At 40.7% G+C, this 23,410-nt stretch overlaps 1 protein-coding gene across 6 annotated transcripts in view; it reads left to right on the top strand.

Annotated features, from left to right (window-relative positions):
• LOC103317603 (nuclear receptor subfamily 2 group E member 1) overlaps nt 1-23,410 on the top strand; it is a 628,264-nt gene that overhangs the window by 275,647 nt on the left and 329,207 nt on the right. For 5 of the 6 annotated variants that reach the window (XM_031928793.1, XM_031928795.1, XM_031928792.1 and 2 more), the window contains one exon: nt 19,102-19,264. In XM_031928793.1, coding sequence (XP_031784653.1) covers nt 19,102-19,264 — 163 coding nt within the window. The remainder of the gene's footprint in view (nt 1-19,101; nt 19,265-23,410) is intronic. The other variant, XM_031928791.1, reaches the window with a different exon arrangement.

Here is a 23,410-nt window from a genome sequence, read left to right as displayed (position 1 = left end):
ATAGTATTGAAAATAATTACAATGATGAAAAAAATAATAACGAATTAAAAGTATGTAAAGCTGGTGGAAATTTAGAAACATTCATTAATTCTTTGTCTACCGATCAAAAAAAATGTATGATCTGATCATTAATGCTACAATTAATAGTATAGGAAATAAATATTATTTTATCGATGGTCTCGGGGGAAGTAGTAAAAGTTATTTACATAATGTGATGATGAATATTCAATTTCAATGAATGTTCCGTTCATTACAACGGCCTGGACTGCTAAACTCTAAAAATTTCCAAAATTTTGCGGGAATAAAAAATTTATTTCCCGCATTTTGAGGGAATAAAGAGTTTATTGTCCGCAAAATGCAGGAATAAAGTAAATTTGTGGAAAAAAATATGAGGGAATAAAATGCTACTTTAGTCCCGCTTTTCAGGGAATAAAGTGGCTATTATAGTTCAGTCGTGAATAAATATTATTTTATGGATGGTCTACGTGGTAGTGGTAAGTTATTTAGATAACTTGATGATAAATTATTCAATTTCAATGAATGTTCTGTTCATTATAATAGCCTGGACTGGATATTGCTGCTAATTTATTAATTAATGGAGAAACTGTCCATAGTATTTCCAAATTACCATTAAATATTAATGAACAAACAACGTGTAATATTTGTCCTAATTAAAAATATGGTAAACATATTAAAAATGTAATAATTATAATTTAGGATGAAATATCAATGAGTAGTAGGAAGGGCCATATAGCGAGACCGGCGTTATTGATTTTCCCCCTCCCCTCGGCTTTGGGGTCTAGGCCGGTATAGCGTACATCCCCCTCTGTCTCGTTATCTCCCTCTCGGCCTGGGGGCCTGTTATGGTGTAGGGCATTTTTGATTTTTCGAGGGGCAGATAAGGTGTACCTGTTGCTAAGTGGACATTAAATAATGCAACAGATATGTCCTTATTTGAGGCTGACATGGTGTAGAAGCACTATATTTGCGCTCTCCACTTTCATGTGTGCGTTTGTTCTATACGTATGGATGTTTTGTGGCCCTGAAAAGTGCCGATGGCTTCTATGAAGTATAAATTATAATTTTTTATAACCCTTTTTTCGGGTATAGATCCGGTATTTGTAGAGTATATTTCTGTAATTGATTTGAAGGCGTTTTTTTCTTCCTTCTTTTGGTTTTTGTTATCATCGATGTGTGGCTTATAGCCGGTCTTTTTTGCGCTGTGCTCCTGACCCATCTTAGTTGCCTAGTCGCCTCCAAGTGAGACGCGACGCTTATCGGGCGCTATTTATAGCGGTAAAATAATAGTTGGAAAGAGAGGGAAAAACATTACAATCTCCAGATAGGTAAACATTTATTGTCAAAGACGCTTCTCTCGTTTAAATTATCTGTTCTGTTGGTTCTACGAAATGTTTCTAGTTTAGTGTGTCGTTTTTTATAACACTCTCTATAACAGTCTTCTTTTACCCCACTGTCATTCGAGCGCGCTAACGCTAATTTTCCTGCGCATACACCCATCTTGTGCATTGGCTGATTGACGAATAAGGAGCTTTAATAATTGTTGCGGTATAAATAAGGAAAGATGTGATGGTGAATAATAATAAAATGTTTTTTTTTAATGTATTAAAAGTTTATTCAGGAAAGTATATACATGGTGTACGCAAGAGGTTAAATTTTTAGGCAAATTTTACATAATGTAGCACATCTTTTGCGATGAACGGTAAACCGGACACGAGGATTTCGGATAATACAATTCTCAAATATTGCTCTTTAAAATTGTCGTTGTTATCGTCGACCATTTTATCCAGTACCAAATTTTACCAAAGCCTTCTATAGCGATGTTATGTCTCGAATAAAACTGTTTAAATTCCTTGAAATCTGTCAAAATGTTCTTAATGTTTTGTGGTTCTTCGGCTTCCAGAGCAGTTTTCAAATATTCGAGAACGTAGTCGTAGGTTCGGTTTACCTTACCGACTAGAGTTTTCAAAGCATCCAAACGTTGATCGACTAGTGAACTATGTAGACGGAGTCCTTCAAATGTTGGGTGTTGCATTACTATACCCGGTGGGCTGGATGTTTTCATTTTTTTACAAACCGGCTGAGCGATTTCTCCTTCTTCGTCTTCTTCGCTTGGCTGTGTGTTTTTAGGCCTTTCATCGATTGTGATTGACTTGGTGCCGTACGCGGCTGAAAAGTTTAAGTCGTGATTTGTAAGATAGATCTTAACCGGGTATCCAAATTCGTGTTAAAACGAATAAGAATTGTTCAAATAAGCTGTTATAGTCAAACTGATCTTTTAAAAGAGTCCAGCTGTTTTCGTCAAGAGTTATGTTTTTGTACATTGACCAGTTACTTATGAGTTTAATAACTTGATGATAGTACCCATCACTCTACTCCTGTTTGACAGTTCGCCATGGTGAAGCACAAAAAAATTTCACGGTACTATCTCACTTGTAAAAAAAAAGTTGTTATAGCGCATAAGTGCACAGTCAGAGAGTCTTGATGCTACTATGAAATCTCGCGACCGCCGTCGTCTCTTTAATACAATTTTCCCCACTATCCTTTCGTAGTCCAACAGTTATACGGTTGTTGAAAATACGACGTAAGGACGTTACAAATTGGCCGTTAAAAATAAAAAATAAATCTTTCATCAGAGAAAAGTACAATGGACGACATACTGATTAATAAAGGAATACATGTGCGTAGGTAGAATGAGAACACATTTATATTACGTTTAATATTTTTCTTTATTCAAGATTACAAATACATCAAACACATCTTAATCTAGAGGTACACGCTTGATTACATGGTCCTGAGAGAACGCTCATCGGCAAATGTAGACGCTCGCTTACATTTTTTATATTTAAGTTTATTGCGTATCTTTTTATAAAATTTGACGACAAGGGTATCGTTTTGCCCAGTGTCTTGTGAGAATAAGCGGCAAAATGTCCCGAGTCTCGTACCGCAACACATGTGATATAAAAACATAATACTGTATTGTCCGCAGCAAATCGAGTCGATGCTTTGAAGAGTTTTTGTATTCCAGCGAAAATATTTATAGTTCTTACGTAGGCGTTCTATATGATATCTTGATACCGGTGGCAGGCCATAACTGTCAAAATACGTGCCCAATCTATTTTTGTCAATGTAAATAGCTACCCAGTGTGTTCCTGTTTTAGTGTGATCATCGGTGTTACACACTATTGCTGCTGGCGTCATCAGCACCCGCGGTATCCGATCTGCAGCGTAAACCCCGAGAGTCCGGGCTTTTAAGCCTTCTAGGGCTCTCATAATCTCGGCCATATTCATTTTTTATTGTAGATGAATCGGTGTCGTTACTCGCGTACTCGTCGTCGTCGCTGCCGCAGGTGTCTTCGTCGCTGTCGATTTTGTCCACCACGTCCCTTCCTCGAAATTGCACAGTGCTACCTCTTCGAGACCACATAGGCTTTTGAATAACTTGATAAAACACATCGGTGCCAGTCTCTTGTATTTTTTCCAATATTTCACTGGGCACGTGTGAATGGATCCACTTTCGTAGTATGTGTGCTCTCAAGAGTGCACAGTACGATCTTTTATAGGTGTCTGCCTGACAGCCATGGTAGCTGCAGACCTGCGAGCATTGAAAGCGTCTCTGCAGTTCACCGAATACAGCTGTCGTGTAATCATTGAGATTCTCGACGTTGCGCGTCGTTATAGATTGGAATGTGGTTTCTTGGTGGTGTCACGATCGGGTTCATGATTGGGTTTCACGATCGGGCCGTGCTTTCTCAAGGCCCTTGTCGTATATTCTTTTAGCCGTTCTAGCAAGGTTATACATGGTGATAGTGTAATTTTCGTAGTGTTATATCGCCCTCGAACCAGTATATGTCAAAATGTCGCGCCGCTGCATAGTCGTTGGCGATCCTCAAGGAGCAGGGTAACTCGGTAAATTCGTGCGGTGGCACACCCAATGAGAAATGACGTGTCCTTGCAGAGAAACTACAGCCACTTCTTTGGGCAAAAACGTGCCGGTTTGTCTGTGCACGGCATCTTCGAATCCAAATACGCGTCGAATTTTTTCATTAAAGGTTGTATAATGAGGATATTTACATTTACAAGTACGTCTCAAGGTGTAGTAGCCTTTCTGAAATTCAGTCGGTGCAAGTATTTGATGCTCGCGAATATCTCGTACTTTGTTCAATTCTTCGGCCAGCTGGTCCACAGTTTCGTATATTCCATGAGGAAAATTGTAGTACTGATCGCCGTCTTTGCTGGTCTCACTGCCAAGTTTAAAAGTGTAGTACGCCTTGGGTTCATGAATGTGATCTCGGCTAGGCTCACGTGCCAATCTCCTGTCAGTCTTATTTCGCGGCATAGATGCGTGCTGAAACAAGTTGTCGTGTTATCGGCAAAATAGACCAAGCTGCTGTTACTCGGTAGCACGAGATAAAAGTCGTCCGCGTTATCCATAGTTTAAACACCTTTGATATCGCTCGTTTTTACCCAAGAGTTATATTTATCGAGATATCCCAGCCACTTGACAAACAATTGTTTTTTATTTCCGCGACCCTTGGTTTTAATTACACGCTCTATCTTGAATTCTTGATCAATTAGCATACGAGCAGCGCCTACGCGCACCAATTCCTCGTTGTAAAAAAATCCGTCAATGATTTCACCATTGAGATCCTCCAATTCGTATGTGTAGATACCTTGCCGCTGAGTTACGCGTTTGATTTTGAAAGTTTTTTTCGAACCCTTTCGAAAAGGTACCCTTGGATCGACTGATGCGTACGTAGTCGTTGACAAGGTATTTAGGCTGTATCGGGTGCTTCTTTGCTCGAGCGTGGCGCTGCTGCTCTACGTTGCTGCGGGCTTTGTGCGCATTGTAGAAGTTAACCGCAGCAGGCCTTATATTTGTAGACATGTGAATCGTGTTGTTGTATGCGTCGACAATTTTCTGTAACACGTCAATGTAACGTTTGATGTTGCGGTGGGTAAAGTACCTCCACATACGCTCTTTCAGCGTACGATTCACGCGTTCAACTACGGCCGCTTTGATATCCGGATTTCGGGCGGTGCGAAAAGAAATGTCGTATTTTTTGAGAATTTTTTGAACAGCGCTACCTCTAAACTCTTTTCCCTTGTCCGATTGTAAACACTAAGGCACACGATTACCGGCTCGTTTGAGAATTTTTTCAATGGCTGTAGCGACTGTCTGAGCTGATTTATCGCGCAAGGGTTCGGCCCATACAAATTTACTGAGAACATCTATGACGACGAGTATGTAACAGAATCCGTCATTCCCTTCTTTGAGCGCGGTTAATTGACACAAATCTACCTCCCAAACGTTGTCAATGTTGGTGACGTTATAGTGCAATCTTGAAAATTGTTTGCGTATCGGATGATGAAGTGTGTACGTGTCTTGGTTGCTCAGCCACTCGTAGTTGCGATTCTTTTCTTTGTCGGTTAAAGATTTGCCTCGAGTATTGACACGGAGGAGATTTCGAGCACCGGCGTAACTGGCCTCGTGTCCGGGATTATAATACTGTTTCTCAAACTTCATACCGGCAGATTTAACTATCTTTTTTCACGAGCCGATCGTCTTGGCGGCCGAGGCTCGTGTCTGACTTTACTCGGCGGTGGTGACGTGGCTACTGTATCCGTACTTTTGCGCTTCGCCTCCTTTATTCGAGCCGATATTTGTCTAATCATTTTTGAAACGTGCGTATTCCCGACGAATTAATTCGGCGTTTCGGAGCTGGCGATAAACTTTGCAAATTGAAATTGTCCAACGGGCGGATCGTACGGGGTATCTTTTTTTGGCTTTATCAATATATCGCTCAGTAAGTCTGCTATATTCGATTGAGGCACGAGACTACCGTCTATGATAACGCCGCCCGTGTTGTTCCATTTGAGTCGATCGGACTCGTTAGCCTGCCAGTGTTTAAGCAGCAAGCGTGCTTTTTTCTGATGAACTTTTGGTACACTTTCGATAATAGTTTCTTCCAACAGCTGTGTCACGAGATTCTCATCGCGAGGCTCTTCGAGTTGTTTGCTTTCCTTGAAGAACAGAAATCGTCGCAGTGCTTGCAAGTAGTTTTTACACTTTTCTTCTTCACTAATAAATTTTTTTGAATTAAGAATCTCATGCATTTCCGCGTCTAGTCGTGATAAGTTCTCCCCAGGCGTTTGTACACTGCCCTCGGTTGTTGGTGCTGCTGCTATCGCGTGCTACTGCGGCTGCTGCAGCTGAACAGTTGTAAGCTGGGCGGTATTTTGTAAACGCTCGGCCATCGTCTCCGGTAGAACAATCGTTTTTCTGGCGTGCTCCATGTTAGTGTAAAATTTTTGAAAAAATCGTGCTGATGAGCGGTTCGCAATTCGTAAACATGTTTACCACAAACAATACGTGGATCGGTGCTGCTGTTGCAGGATGTTCGTGCGGCCATCGTCACAGAGAGATTGCGTTAGTCTCATTACAATCTGCACATTAAATAATGTTGTGTATCGCACCCTGCATCTATCGTCGAGTCGATTTGCCCCGATGAGGCACGTACGCGTATTGCAGCTGATCGTCAGGAAAACACATGTTCGAAATCGAAAGTCGTCCAGCGTATCCTGTTTTAGATTCAAGAGTAGATAGCTATGGGGCGACTACATGCATCCATGTAGGCTTCTTGCAGAAATTTCGAGTCTTCGGGATAAACTTGTCGCGCTAGGTACTGGATTTGTGCACGGTCGCAAGGATTCTTGAACAAAACGATGTAATTCGAATTGAGAGACAAATCACGCTGATTTGCACCTTTGTAAAAAAGATTCTGACATAGATATATAGTGGATATGTTTTTGTGATGACAGCCACGTACAAATAAATCGAGTACTACACTGTTAGAAGATTCACGCATCAAGTCGTCTAAAATTAGCAATTTTTTCTTATCGTTATCGTTGTAGTAATAGTCGCTTAGCTGTGGCAATCCTTCCCGAAACTCTATATTCAAATTACCGGGTATTTTGAATTCGTTCCTATATATATATATATATATATATATATATATATATATATATATACACATATATACAGGGTGTCCCATTTTAATTTACCACCCCCTAGAACTGGTTAATAATTTGCTCTGAGAAAAAAATGTTTCAAATAAAATTTGTTGGGTTCGAAGGGGGACATCTTTTGGCTATTTTAGCTGTGACCTTGAACATGACCTTCAAGGTCATTTGAAAGTCAAGACCAAATTTTCATATGAAATGTGCATATTTTTATGGCGGATTCGGATTCTACTAAAAAAGAGAAACACTTTTTGTCCGAATCATTTTTTGAAAAAACCCCAAATTTTTGTTGTAAACGGCTTTAAAAAAGTTGAAAAAATCACTAGATATCTCTTATTGCCCCACCCTTTAAAAGAAGTTAAAAATTTTACATTTTATCCGAGGAATTAGAAACGTACACAATTTTACAAATTTAAGTCCAAGTATGACCTTAGCCATGAACTTGTCCTTAACCAACAAGGTCATTCGAAGGTCAGTCAATTTATTTAACGGTAATCCTCGATTTTTATTCCGGCAATTGAAGCTTGGCTATGACCTTGACCTCGAACCTTAAATTCATTTTAAGAAAGAACCATCACTTTAATGGAAAATACTCTTTTTCAAAGAAATGAAATTACCAAAAAATTTATTAACAGAACCAAAGTTCATTAGAACGCTAATCTGATTCATTTTTTATCACATGGGGGAAGTTTGCAATCTTCGGGGTGTGTTTGACATTCTCTGGGGCAAGTTTGCAATCTTCGGGGTATGTTTGACATTCTCTGGGGCAAGTTTTACGTCATCTGCGGAAAATTTGACATCATCTGGGGCAAGTTTACGGTCACAACTGGGACAAGTTTGACATCATCTGGGGCAAGTTTGAGCAGTAAGGGGCATGTTTTCAACTGAGAATCAAAATCAAGCTAGTTTTTTTAATGAAAATTGTACATATTTTAAATCATATTCAGATTCTCTGATAAAGTACGCATCTTTTTAAGAAATATTTTTCTCGTAAATGCTTTATTTCTCGCTAAAAGACATTTTTTTGCTTCGTTATCGTTCTATTGGTAAAGCTTGTAAATTCTTACAGCTCCTCAAAGCTTCTCATCATTAGGTTTTCATTGACTTTCTGAATTTCAGAGCAGAAAAATACTTATAATAAATTATTTCTAGTAAGATTAAATATTCCCTAAAAAATCTACCTACAACAGATAATGGCTGACTACACGCCAGTAGAGATAGTCAACATGATCAAGATTCTGGGAGAATGTCACGACAATTACAAGGCTGCAGCGAGGCTGTACGCTGAAAGGTATCCGGACGCTCGTCATCCTACTAGGAGGAATATTAAACTTCTAACGATAAGAGCTCAAGGAGGTAACTTAAGAAGGAAGAGGCGACGGACGGGCCCAAGAGAGCATATTGCACTTGGGGTTCGTGCTGTAATTGCCGAGGATCCTCATATTTCGACGCGACAAATTCAGCGAATGCATGGAGTAAGGAGCCTGGTGATCCTGCCAGGCGACTTATATTCTGTCAATGGGCGGAAACACGAATGCGCATAGATCCATTTTTCTTTGATCGGACTCTCTTTACAGACGAGGCAAAGTTCGACAATATGGGAGGAGTTAATCTTCATAACGCGCATTATTATGCAGAAGAAAATCCACATTGGCAGCGAGATCACCGTACACAAAGACGGTGGTCAATTAATGTTTGGGCGGGCATAGTTGGGGAATACGTTGTGGGTCCAATTTTTTATGACCGTAATTTAAACGGCGAGCTTTATTTAGATATTCTCGAGAACCAAATTCCACCTCTTCTAGAAAACATTCCGCTAGAAATAAGGCGAGACATGTGGTTCCAGCAAGATGGTGCTCCCGCTCATCGTAGACTACTTGTCAGGAGATTTCTGAACGCGACATACCCAAATAGTTGGATTGGAATTCCCTGCGCGATCGCCAGATTTGACCCCATTGGACTTCTTTCTGTGGGGGGCCGTGAAGCAGAGAGTTTACGCGGAAGCCCCGACGACGGCACAAAATATGATGGAGAGAATTGTTGCAGCATTCCAGGCGTTCACCCCACAAACATTAATAGATGTCCAAAGAAGTTTTCGGCAGAGAATACAAATGTGCATTCAACAAAATGGGCAATTGATAGAGCACTTGAGGCGTTGAAATTTCCGTGACTAGCTGAACGAAGGGGTCTTGCCTCAAGTGGCTGGACGTGAAGGTCTTGCCTTAAGTGGTTGGACGTGAAGGTCTTGCCTTAAGTGGCTGGATAGGGTCTTGCCTTAAGTGGTTGGACGGGGTCTTGCCTTAAGTGGCTGGACGTGAAGGTCTTGCCTTAAGTGATCAAAAGGATACCTCTGTCTTTGTTTGAAGCTAGTAACATTCATCTAAAACAGCTTATTTCTAGGACAAATTCTCTTTTCAGTTAACCTATTGATGATCAAAAAATGGTTAAGACAAAAAGTGTTACTTTTTTGGTAGAACCCGAATCTGTGATAAATCTTATTCAAATGACCTTGAAGGTCATGTTCAAGGTCACAGCTGGAATAGCCAAAAGATGCCCCCCTTCTAACCCAACAAATTTTATTTGAAACATTTTTTTCTCAGAGCAAATTTTTAACTTCTTTTAAAGGGTGGGGCAATAAGAGATATTAGTGATTTTTTCAACTTTTTTAAAGCCATTTACAACAAAAATTTGGGGATTTTTAAAAAAATGATTCAGACAAAAAGTGTTTCTCTTTTTTAGTAGAATCCGAATCCGCCATAAAAATATGCACATTTCATATGAAAATTTGGTCTTGACTTTCAAATGACCTTGAAGGTCATGTTCAAGGTCGCAGCTAAAATAGCCAAAAGATGCCCCCCTTCGAACCCAACAAATTTTATTTGAAACATTTTTTTCTCAGAGCAAATTATTAACCTGTTTTAGGTGGTGGTAAATTAAAATGGGACACCCTGTATATATATATATATATATACAGGGTCTTTCATTTTAATCCGACCACGACAAAAAACCATGGAAAAACTAATTTTAACCAAAATGACCTTAACAAAAGTTGAAGGGGGTAAAGGGGGCCATCTAATTACACCAACACCTTTGACCTTGAACTCGATCCTCAAGGCCCATTTTGCTCCCTTCAACTTTTGTCAAGGTCATCTTTCGACATCAGTAAAATAAAACCAGACAAACAGCTGTTTAGCAAATTTTTTGTTATTTGACCTTTAATTGACCTTCTCAAGGTCACCAAAGCAAACTTAAAATATCCCTTGCGACGTAATTTTTTCCGCTCTATCCGATTCCAAGGTCTAAAATAGAGGTTCCTATTTATAAAAATCACAATTACCCTCAAATGACCTTGAAAATCGAGTTCAAGGTCATAGGTATTTGTGTCATTCGATGGCCCCCTTTACCCCCTTCAACTTTTGTTAAGGTCATTTTTCGTTAAAATTAGTTTTTCCATGGTTTTTTGTCCTGGTCGGATTAAAATGAAACACCCTGTATATCTTGCTATTCGCCATAGTAAAATAATACGCGATCAAAGCGCACGTTGCACATTTCAGGCAGATTAGCGAGAAACCGTTTTACGAATACGGTTTTTCCACACATCGTTGGGCCTGATATAATGCATGTGAACGGATGCTTCCAGCGAATATCCATCTTTGTGACAAAAACTGATAAAAACAAACAACCGTCCACCTGTTTTATTGTCGACGATCCCCGGCGCGTCGGTGGCGCGGTCGAGGCACGTCACAGTCAGCTCATCGCGTGCCTCGTTATCAGCTGTTTTCCCAGGCGGGCGGGCGCAAGATAAGTTGAAACAACTCGACGGCTGCTCTCTAGCCTACTACACGCGGTGTGTTCAGCTGATGATCGGCCGCCGCGGTAATAAGCTGATTTTTGGTGTGATGGTTAATGGTAAATATATTTATTTTTTTACTTTTACAGTATAGATAAGAATACATCAAGGTAAGCTTTTTCTTTTATTTTGAATCATATTTATTGAGATGTAGACATATTTTACAATGGATTAGTTATTTTTTATAACCAAAAAGAAGAGAACAGATTTCGACACATATCGTCTTTTTTTAAGAACAACGCTACAAGTTTTGAACTCGTCGCGAGTCACAACCTCGTGAGTAAGTGTGCGCCGGATTGTTGAAAAGTGTACCTTAATTGTACGCTTGTCCTTGACGGTGTCGTTGTCGCTTTTGTCGGCATTTTCACCAAATTCATCGTCAATTATAGATTTTATGCTGTCAAAATTTATCTTTAAAGAATTATTGTAATTTAGACGTATACCTTTGACTTTACAAGATTCTATAGTGGCACCGGTGCCCGGTGTGATGGCCCGAAAAGCGTAAAATTTCGGCGCTGCAGACATCATGGTTTCTATGTACGTACCCTCGCCATAACTTCTTAACTCATCCATCATAGCACCTAAGAGATTACCTATTGGCGGCTCATATTCGGCCGGGTCATTTTCATTTTTCACAAAAATGCACGCGAGTCTGTATCGCAGTATAGTAGGCGCGATCCGAAGTTTTTCCAAGTAGCCATAGAGTTCGAGGCGTGCCTGCGCCGTTGTGTACGCTGCTATGACGACATTCGTACAGGGTGTCGATGTTACGGCTTCTTCTCTGAATTGCCCATTTACATACAGAATATCATCATTGATAGGTAAGATGTCGAAAACCTCCTTATCGGTAGTAAATAAAAGCTTCAACAAATTTTCGCGTGATTTGACAACAGTGGTTTGTTTCATATTTGTGCGCTGACCGTATTTACCCCATAAGCTATTTAAACAAAGTTTGGCAACAGTCCGTAATACAGGATTTTTCTTAATTTTTTCACGATCTAGAACGATACCCTCATCGCGCTCGTACTCGGCTAAATACCGCGCTTTCGCATTTTCGTTGATACACCAGCTGGGCCAGTCGGAGGCTTCTTGTTTTATCTTCAAGAATAGATTTACGTACTGCGCAAAGAGCCCACCTTTCGTACCATCGAAGCGCGTCGTGTCGTACTGCCAAATGATGTATATCTCGCTTATGCGATAACCGAGCTCAACGGCTTTGCGCAGCTCGTCCGCCACCCAAGTACCGGTAAACTCACGATCCGCTATTTGATCGTGATGACAATCTTCGGTGCGCGCCGCGGCGCAACAAGGGCGACATAGCGCAAAGAGGAGGCGACCGTGCATTTTAACAGGCAGCAGCGGCATATACAAATTTCGCGGCGGTAAAACTCTGCACTTGACCAAGCCCTCGACACCGTCAAGATTGTTGTAAGCATCGTCAATCAATTCGCGACACTCTTTACCTACGAAAATACGCGGATGACTGATTCGGAATTTTCCACGCTTACAGATGTACGGATACAGTGAACAAATGTCTGTATATTTGATTTTCTCGCCGTCTTTGACTTTGTAAAAGGCATGATGTTTTCTGTTCGCCCTCCAAAAAATGCATCTCGCGGATTTAAAGTTATTCGACTCATTAGAGGATGATTTTTCACGTAGGAGGCGATCTCTTGGTTTCTCAATTTCACCTCGTCAAAAAAGACCGTCGAAAAAAGGAGCCTCCCCAGAACCAAAAGTTTGACTATCGTACACTACTATCGCTATATTCTTTCGCGCATAATAGTATTGAAATTTTTGCATTTCGCGAAACCCACACCCAGCCGGCGGTATTGTAACGCCAGCTGCAGCAGTTAACTCTAACGCGCGTTCCTTTTGTAAGGCGCGACGACTGTCACGTATTACAGTCCATGCTTTTTTCGTCGTGTCAGTCGCGTCTTCTTTTAAGTTAACAAAAGCCTCACCGACAACTAATGCTCGCGGCAAGCACAAATTATCAGAGTTTCGAATGATGGAAATTAAAGACCGTTGACCCAGCACATTTATGCCAAAACTTTTCTTTCGTCCAGTCCCAAGCGGCTCCTCCACGTACGTAGCTTGACTATTGTCAAAAGCATCTCTTTCATCGTACCGATGATACGTCATTCGGGCGCGATCGACGATCTGGTGATTAGAACGCTCGGCCTCTGGGACGGGCCGGGAGTAAAAGTTTTGTATTGCTGTGCGCTGAGCATTGTTTGTAGAGGCTGCCGCTGCTGCTCCTGTAAAATTTCGACTTGATGACCGTCGATTAAACGCTCTGTCACGGGAACAGAGGTTGCACACGCACTTGTAGCTGTATCCTCGTCGGTATATGACACAAGCGCTGATGGACCCGATACACTTTGGCGTGATCGCGGTACACTCGTACCAGCACCGTCATGGTCACCGTCGTCATCGTCCAAATCGTAAGACAATCTACGTTTTTCAGATCGCAATGGTACCCAGTGACGTATAGTGCCGCCGTCGCTGTCATCACTCAAGGACAAAACGGTATAAATCTTCTTCATCGCCATGATCGTCGTCATCGCGCGTTTCCCTTAAGATTTTCGCGCGCTGTAAAACATATTTTATAAGAAATGCGTTAATTTAAAAAAATAATATTACAAAGTTGAGTACTTACCAACATATTCGTTGTATTCAGTCATTAAACACTGCAAAGGAACCATCTGATGTAGATCACATTCTTACAGATGTACGCAACACGTGCGCCTCAAGCGACGACGCCACTCAAAGTCGCACACTCTTTAGATAGCAATATGATTTGCGCTTAATCGCAACAAATCCACTACACGTATAATAATACCGCGAAACTTATTTTCAGTAGAGTTTTCCATTATGAACGGTAAATGAAAGAGGTCTTTTCCGTGCACAACACTCATGAAAAGTGACACACACTTCTCGTTGTGCTTCGCCTTTTATGTCTAATAGGGAAAACGGTTAAAATAAAAACGGATTTCTGTAACACCCCCGCCGAAATCGCCACGCGTATACAGAACTCATTTAGCTGCAATGCCAGCGCCATTGCGCCACAACCCTCTTGTATACTCATACACGGCGGACGTCGTCCGCCATCGATATGCGGTTGTAACGTACATATGCCGGTCCCTATAGATAATCATTCGTTAAGGCATTTGTATACAGTCCGTGAAAGATGTTTCGGAAAACACGAACATCCTAGCGTGGACTTAAATAGCATATTACTACCTCAACAGCCACACACCTTGAGTATACAAAAATATACAGATGTCCCTTCGCCAGGATAACGATAATATTATTTAGACCCACCGTTTTTTTTCCAAAGCTCACAGCTTATCGGAGATAAAAAGTTATTCTGCTACGGCGTCTTAAAGGACGAAATTCAGTCAAAAACTTTTCTCCAAACCGTATAGTTCGACACGTAGTTCCGCGTTCAAAGCTTAGAAAAAAAGTAGAAATGGCCTCTTTCGACAACAGTTTAATCGATCAAGTGTGCGATATGATGGACGCACAGTACGACCCGGAAGAGTTGGACACCATTCTGCACGAATTTCAGTCCAGGACTGCAACAGTGCCTGCTTCGACTATTACGACTAGTGATGTGCCAGAGCGTGAAATATGTGCTGCGTATTTCGACCCGGATATGATACGGGTGTTGACCGAAGCGATAGGCGATCAGTGCGAAGAAGTGAAAAATTCTCCGAGTAACAACGCGAGTGAAGTGGCCGACAGCGACAATTCAGCGTTCGGCAATGATTCCACTAGTACAGTGTCTAATGTATGGTCTGAGCAAATTGGCGATAATTTGTTCCAAGAATTATTCCAAGTGCCAGCCGAGGGTGAGCCCATGGATATATCGTCACCTGCTAACGAGTGTCGTGAATCCGTGCCCGCGATACCTGCCAGTACCGTCATCAACGAAGTAAACAGTGATAGTGCTGACGTCGATCTCGTAGCGTATGACGAAGAAATGTTTGGCCTCATGACTGCCGAAATACTCGCCCTGATTCCACCGACTGATTGTGAAGCAGAGCAGCAGCAGCAGCAGGCGCAACAGCAGGAGCAACAGCAGCAGCAGACGCAACAGCAGGAGCAACAACAGCAGCCGAAGCAACAACAGCAGGAGCAGCCCCAAGAGTGCATATATTTCAAGATATTCTGCGTATAGATGAAGGTTTGATGCATAATCAGCGCACTGATATTCTGCGGGTACACAAGAAAATGCTCCGCCATCACGAGCGACTATCTACGGTCGCAGATTAAACATACCGCGCCGACCGTGTCCATCGCACACAAGTGTTTTACACGTCCAGTTTAGAATTCTTGGAGCCCTTCAAGAAACTAGAACTTGTGCAAACGTTCCAGCGGACAATCAACAGGAGTGTAGCGTGTATTAACACCGCAGTAACGGACTCGTGCTTAAGAAAAGGTCACATGTTTATGTTCGCCTTAGCGCGAAAAATATTAGATGAAAATGCTGCTATCTGCACTCCACCCATGATGACGCTTTCGTCATCAAGATTTATCAATAGCATGCGCATCGTAACAGACGGATGTATTGATAAAAAAAACCTACCACATGTGACGAGAATAGAGGCGTACAGATTGTTGCACGACCTCTGTGTGCTACAAGTATGCTGTACCACATAGTAAGCATAACTTTTTTAATATTTTTTTTTTTATACATAATCTAATAAAAAATATTTGTTTTATGTTACAGCTGCGCAAGATATTCTGGCTCGTGGTTTCGGAAAGCGGCGCAGGAAAACGTTATGCATGTGGCATGGCGGCGCAAATCAGCACGCTACGAGAGCGATGGCTGGAAGACAACCGTGACCAGTAGGCTGTCGTCGGTGCCGTTCAGCGACAACGTATTCGACGGGCTAATCACACGTGAAGATCTGAAAAAAATCTTTACGCCCGTTGAGGTAAAAAATTTGGCAGATAGGCGTTTTGTCTATCCACCAAAAGAAGGCATAGAATAATTAACAAAATTATTATCTAAATCTACAACGTATTACATATAGCAATTAAATGTAAATTATTTTTTAAGTTTTTTTAACAAAAATAAAAATACGGTTTACAGTTAATACCAAATAATGTACGGAATTATGTTAAATAACGTCTTGCGCATATAATGTTTTTTTTTATAAATAAAATTTTTAACAAATTTTTTCTTTAAAAAATACATTTTATTATTATTTACGATCACACCTTTCCTTTATTCATTCCACAACAACCCTTCTTAAAAAAGAGATGCGAGAAACGAGTGAAGCCGACTAAAACGAGATTTGATGGGCGTGCTTTCAAAAGGACACAAAAATACAAAATCTAGAAAGTATTCTATGTCCACTTGGCAAAAGGTACGTCTTATTAGTCCCCCTCGAAATAATCAATGATGACCAACACCATAACAGGCCCCCAGGCCGAGAGGGAGATAACGAGACAGAGGGGGATATACGCTATACCGGCCTAGACCCCAAAGCCGAGGAGAGGGGGAAAATCAATAACGCCGGTCTCGCTATATGGCCCTTCTTACTACTTCAATGGTTTCTTAACATGCTTTTGAAGCAATTCACAAATGTAAAAATGACCTACCTTTTGCAGGGAAAGTTATTGTAATATCTGGTTACTTTAGACAAACCCTGCCTATAGTGCGGCATAGAAAAGAACGAAAATCCTCGAAACATGTGTAAAAAGGAGTTTTTTATGGTCAAAATTTTCAAGAGTATCATAAAGTGAGAATCTACGATTATAAAATCCATATAATAAATTTAAAAATTGGTTACTTGCCATAGGTGAAAACAAAAATATGACTAAGTATGAATTACAAAATAATATAAGAGAAATACTAAATCAATATATTTGCGAAAATGATTTAATGACAGAAATTTTTGGACATAAAATTGATCCTAATGATTCGACATTAAAAAATAAAGTGATATTTTCACGGTTAAATTCTAATGTACTAAAAATAAATAAAAGTATACAGATGATTATTCGCAGCATCCCTTTCATCCAGGCCAAATCTGCAGATTACGTCTTGTGATATGCGTGAATACATAGAGCAGTCGTTATTTCTCATTTACAAACAGATATCTTTAAAAAAATTGTGCAAACTACGTTTAAATTTGTCATTTAGATGTTTGGTCGTTCTTTTTGGATTAACAAGGCAAAGTTGTTCTAATAATCCTCTATTATATTAAAATGTGTCTGGTAGTTTCCTGCTATAAGTTTACTTCATTTCCAAAACTACCTATCCTAGGGGTTGAAGTCGACCGGAAGTAAACTGAAAGTAAACCGGAAATGTACTGAAAATGAACAGAAAGTGACCAGAATAATATTTATTTACTAAAGTACTCCTAATGAGTGAATCGGAAATTAATCGATAAATAATTCATAGAAATTCTGAAAATTATTATTCATAAACTGTAAATAATGTTGAAGCCATTCTTAGACACACACACACACACACACACACACACACACACATATATATATATATATATATATATGTATATATATATATATATATATATATATATATATATATATATATATATATATATATATATATATATATAGGTGGTTCTCTGTTAAATCGAAGATCAAACATTTTTTCTTCTTCAACCCACGGTAAATATGTTTCAGAAATAGTTTCCATTGCATTTTTGCAGTTTTTTAAATTAATTTTTTACCAAAATGGTAGGGAGCCAAAGATGTCAATTCTGGCAATTTTTAGGTTTTCAGCACAAATTAATTAATTCATAGCTCCTCAGGGAAGCATTTTTCACCATAGACATGCACATACGTTTTTTTATACAATTTTCTCACCTTGTCAATAAAAATACCCATATATATATATATATATATATATATATATATATATATATATATATATATATTAAACCTATCTTATAAGCCATTTAAACATTAATATTGGTGAAAGTAAGAGTTTTATCTGGACTACGACCACCAATTCATGGAGATACCTTTTTAAAGTGCAAAAGTTGAGGAAGAAGGAGAAGAAAAAGAAGTGTTTTTATTAACCCTGCACCCCAAAATCCTTGCCACTGATGCGATGCAGGACGCTAACGTTCGTTGCGGGCGGGTTAGTGTAGAATTGATATCGGAGTGATGGATCAATTCTATGGGGGGAAGGTTGTAACGAGTTGAGCACTGGGCTAACTCGTAGCGGTAAAAGTACCGCTGCGCCGCGACCGACCGATGGATAATCAAGCGCACGACAAAAATACGTATACGATTTGGGCGTGCTTAGGCGAATTTGGCGGTTGAGAGCGTAAGTGCATCCCCCAAGTTTGCACTTGCTAGATAGCCCTTGGCCGTTCGATTAAAAAGATCGCAACTCCGCTAGACGAAATCATCCACTGCTGTGCCTAACAGAGATACTTTGCGAGTGTGTGTGCGAGATCTTCTGGTGCCAAGGATCAGACCTGTCGGTTCCAGATGCAAAGAGAGAAGGTATGAGAGCGCAGTGATTGTGATGGAATAAATGTGTGTGTGTGCATTACCCATGCAAGGGTGATACAGCGTGCGCCACCTTCTGTGCGACTTACAAACACCACTCCGAGAAATTCGTCTTCGTGGCACGTCACGGCTTTGTAGCGATATGCTTGTTCTTTTTTTTTTATAAAATCACGTTAATTTCGCGAATTCTGAATATAACCTAGTCTTATGATTTAACGTTCTTAGGGAGGTGCGTAGACCACTTTAAACTCAAAGTAGCTAGCCTGCTGCATACAACATTAGCTTTCGCAGGTTTCGAGAGAGTTCTCTACTGTATCGTAGGAAAGCGATTCTATTGACTATCGCACATATTTCTCCGGGAAAACGAGTCCCATCACAGTGCATTTATACACGACTGTTTTAATCCACCAGGTCTTATTTATTTTTACCATAACATAACGGAATGTTCTTTTAATTATGTACTGGAACAATGTATTATTTTGGAAGAAGCTACGTGTCACTGAATTGCCCGCGGTTTTTATTTTATTATAATTGAATATCATTCTGTCAAAAGAAGCCCTTAAAAATATTCAGCGTGTGATCGATTCTGATGGATTCAGAAGAATAAGGTTTCCTATAAAACACATTATTGACTTGCCCATTTTCTTTCAACTTTATGTTTTTGTAGAACTTTCTAAACATGAAATTTATATAAAATATACAAGTATTTTTCTGTGTAGCGGTACAGCATGAAAGAGGACCACGAAAAGCAAAACAGCAACTTTCGAATTCAGATAATAGCAAAAGTAAATTCGAAATTAGAGAAAAAATATCCTCCTCTTTTATAACAGCCGAATATAAAGAGTCTCATCTTGATCAGCAGTGGAGGTAAGTATTTTTTTTACTGAGCATGTTCATATGGTAATCACACTTCTGATACAAGATTGTGACACTTCGAAAGTCATATTTTAGACCATGTAGCTTGAGCGAGAGAAAAAAAAATTGATTAAAAAGTATTGTTTTTTGCATTTTTGAATCTGTTAATTTAGTATTATCATACACACACACACACATCACGCGGGTAAGCCTGACACCCGTATGTGGCACGTCCCCTGGGTGAAAGCTCGCTGGGGTATATACCTCGGAGGGAAGAACAGAAATAAAATATGCTCCGTGGACCAAATCAGGCCGCCGCGTTTTCCGTGCAGTGCGACCCGTATACTGCCAAAAGAAGATCCTGGGTAGGGAGGCAATCTGAGGTTGCGAGCCAAAGTGACCTGAACTACCTTTGGCTCCCGCTGCCGGTCACATAGCCAGTACCGGTCAATCAACTAAGGCGAGTGCGTGATATTGCTTGACGTCTGCCAGAAACTCTCCAGAGAGCCAAGCACTTTGTTCTGGGTGGAAGGTTCGAGAGAGTGGAGGTGGGCTAGGGCAGTATCGCGCGCTCTGGTATGTTATTCTCAGCCTGGCACCGCTTACAGTCATGTGTTGGAGCCATGTCAGCTGCCTCCATAGACGGGGGGATCGACGGTGATCGGACACATACCAGAACGAAGACTATTATCGAGCATGGAAAATTTAACCGAGCAAGGAGAAAAAGCAGGAGCTCTCGAAATCTGGAATACAATCCGGGATGCTGAACGAAAACGAAAAAGCATATGATAGAAGATCCAAGACAGGCTGGACTCTATGGATAATGTTGTGTCAAACGCATCCAACATTCATAAGTCTATTAAAAGCGATCTATCAAAAATCCAATCATGGGTGTCTCCGGAAGAAAAGGCAGACCCACCCTGGCAGGAGGTTATTACCAGAAAGGAGAAAAAGAAAGAATATAAGAGAAAAAAGGAGATAAATGAAAGCACTGGTGCCAAGAACAAAAATGGCACTAGAAAACCACGAGAGAGACTCACCAGGCCTGATTCACTAATTATAAAAACTGCTGAAGGAAATTCGTGCGCTGATATTTTGAGGAAAATAAAAGCTTGGTAACGGTGCTTGGTAACAGCGTAAATAAGATATACAATACGGTGGCAGGAGATCTTCTTTTGGAGCTAAGACGCACTAAAGAAGTGAAAACGCAGAAACTTCAAAATGCGGTTAAAGCTGTGCTGGTAAAAGAAGCCACAATCAAGAGGCTTTAGCATGGAGTGGTCTTTGACATAAAAGACCTGAATATGCTTACCTCTAAGCAGGATATTCTGAAAGCCCTGAGTAGAGAGTTTCCAGAAGAGAAGAAAGTAAAAATCTAGTGGTTTTGTAAAATATCCGTACTAACAGATGTATGTGTGTGACAATGTGTATGTGTTCGTTCACAGATGCTTATATCTCAGCTTCTACTTATCAGTGGATTTCAATCCTCTTAGTCTTATTTTCTCTGTTTTTACTATAGCATAATGGAAAAACAGTCCGTTTTTTTTTTATTCGACAGAACACAATACAAAGAGATAAAGACAGCGATCCGGAGGTAACTAAAACGCGTACGCGAGATAACCTTTTCGTTCACGAAACCGAACGTAGAACTGCCGTTTACTCGGATTACGGATATATTACTTACGGATACGACCGGAGAAAACGGAAAACGACTCACTAACCTTAAATCCTTCTAGCTGGAACACCGGGTGAGGTTGAAATTGAGGCTCGTCCGCTCGGGAGCAGTCGAGGCAGGCCAGTGTCGGCTCGAGTGCTCGCGGCTTGCAGCTCCTTGCGCCACTCTGTTCTCCCTAGCCGCCGTACCGCGCGCGCACTAATTGGTCAACGCGTCGCAGCCCGACGGCCCACTTGCTCGCAACATTATCGGTTCACGCGCCGTTGCCGAGTGGCGCGGTCGCGTGTGCGCGCAGATAGCAACGCGGACACGATGTCGAAGTAGATAGCCGCGAAATTCAAATTCTCGTAGCACACAGACAGCCTTTTACCCGCAGACAAGCAAGATAACTCTTGACTGCGAAACCCGTAGTGACTTCCAATGCCCCGTCGTCAGGGCCCTTGATTCGGGCGGCATCTGTCACTACGTACGCGAGACGCTGTAGTTTTTGTTCCTGGCGTTCGTGCGGGCGAGCTGCCATCACGCTGATCCTGCTGCAACAGACGCTCACGTAGGTAGACCCCACAAAGGGCTCCGCCACCTGCATCGGCTGTCTTACGGTGCGCGGGGCCGACTTTAACGCCCTGTCAGGGTGAAAGGTCGCTGCTGCTGCGCCAACGTTGCTTGTCGTCTCCTCGCATCTCTCACTCACGAGTCGGCGACGTGCGTTGTCCTTTTCGTACGTCGTAGCCACAGCTCCTCTCTCGTCGTTCACTTAAAAAATAAACGACGCACTTAGACACGTTCTCTTTCTCATTCACACAGGTAGCCTTGAGACGCTCTACCCCGACGGCGTCGAACGTCGTTTTTAGACGGCGAAATGTTGCCGTGTTACAACTGATACTGTCTAGCGCCATGAGAGCTGCCCTGCTATCCGAGCAGAAGTTTACAGTTCTTTATCCTGTGCCTCTCTCCAAAAACCATTTATCAGCTTCTGTAATGACCCTAATTTCTGCCAGAACACCGTAGCATAGTGGTCGAGCGAGTTCACAGTTTCTAATGCTTTTGTCGAACTTGCATTCTTTCAAATCTTTAATTTCGGGAGGTTTAGTCTGTAATTTCTTTAGATATTCAAGTGACGCGTGACCCATTCGTGTGTACCACAGCATAGCTTTGTTACTAATTTGTCTCTTAGCACTTTCGAATTCTATGCTGCAGTCTGGATCTTCCTCAATTGAGGCTTGATCAATTAGCACTATATTTCTATCTCTTACTGTGGCATCAAAATCCGAGCAGTTTCCTAAGTTTGAATTAACAATTTCTTTCTCTTTTTCACTTTCGAATTCATTCTCTCTTTCGTTTTCAGTTTCATTTTCCCTTTCAACTAATTCTTCCGTTTCCTCATTCATACTTTCAATTTCTACACTATTTCTCCGTTTCCTTGCCATGCTTCGCGTTACTACGTATGCTCTAACATCATTGGATTTGCATTTAGAATATCCTGAGTTATTTACTTCGAACTCTATTATCCAAAAAGGTCTTTCATATATACCAGTCAATAAAGATTCGTTCGATTTCGAGTCATTAATGTCAATACGTTGATTGTCTAAATAAACACTCAAGCCTTGATCAACAAATTTTCGTAATGAAATCAGATTTTCGGATAAATTTTCGGCCTATATAACATTATTTAAATTTAACAGTTTGTTTTTGTTCGTTCTACATACAATATCGCCGACTCCCTCCGTTTTCAACATCCCTTCTTTCGAATTATTCGCGCATTTAATTTCGTCCGTTCTTTCGTCAAAGGTTTTAAAAATAATGAGTGAATTTGTAAGGTGCTCAGTTGCACCGGAGTCAGCTAAAAATTTTGCTAATACTTTTCCTTTCTCGCAAGTAACGTTCGTTCTTCCGATATTGCAAACTGACTTGATTTCATTATCTGTATTTATGTCAAAGTACTCACCAATGATATTTAAGACACCTTTGTTTTGCTGTTGATCTTTGTCTTGTTTATTATTGCCGTTCTGTTGTTTTGCTCCCCGATAATTTCGATTTTGATTTCCCCTTCCTCTTTTATTGTTGAATCGACGTCTTTTAGCATTCGAATCGTTCTGACTTTCATTCGGACTTTTTGTACCACCGCGATAATAATTACCGTCTTTACCCCTTCTATTATCACGACTACCTCGATTATTATAATTTTTATTTCCATACCTTTTCTCTTTCGACTTGGACATCCGAAGTGGACACTGTGCAGCTCTATGTGTCACGAATTGTCTGCATTCGTAGCACATCTTAAGGTTCGTGCCCTGCCTTGGACAATTACGTCCCAAATGTCCATACTCGTCACAGTTAAAGCATTTGGTGGCTGCTGTCATCCCACTTCCAGATGCTTGCGTGGTTCCAGTCTCGCTTTCGTTCTGTATTATGTAATTTTTAAGACTTTCGTAAGATAAAGGTTTGTTCTGTTGGTGCATATTTAAGAAATTCAGATTCTTAAT

Source organism: Nasonia vitripennis, chromosome 4 (assembly GCF_009193385.2).
Source record: "Nasonia vitripennis strain AsymCx chromosome 4, Nvit_psr_1.1, whole genome shotgun sequence".
NCBI classification, from domain to species: Eukaryota; Metazoa; Arthropoda; class Insecta; order Hymenoptera; family Pteromalidae; genus Nasonia; species Nasonia vitripennis.
This window is presented reverse-complemented; position numbering and strand designations above follow the sequence as displayed.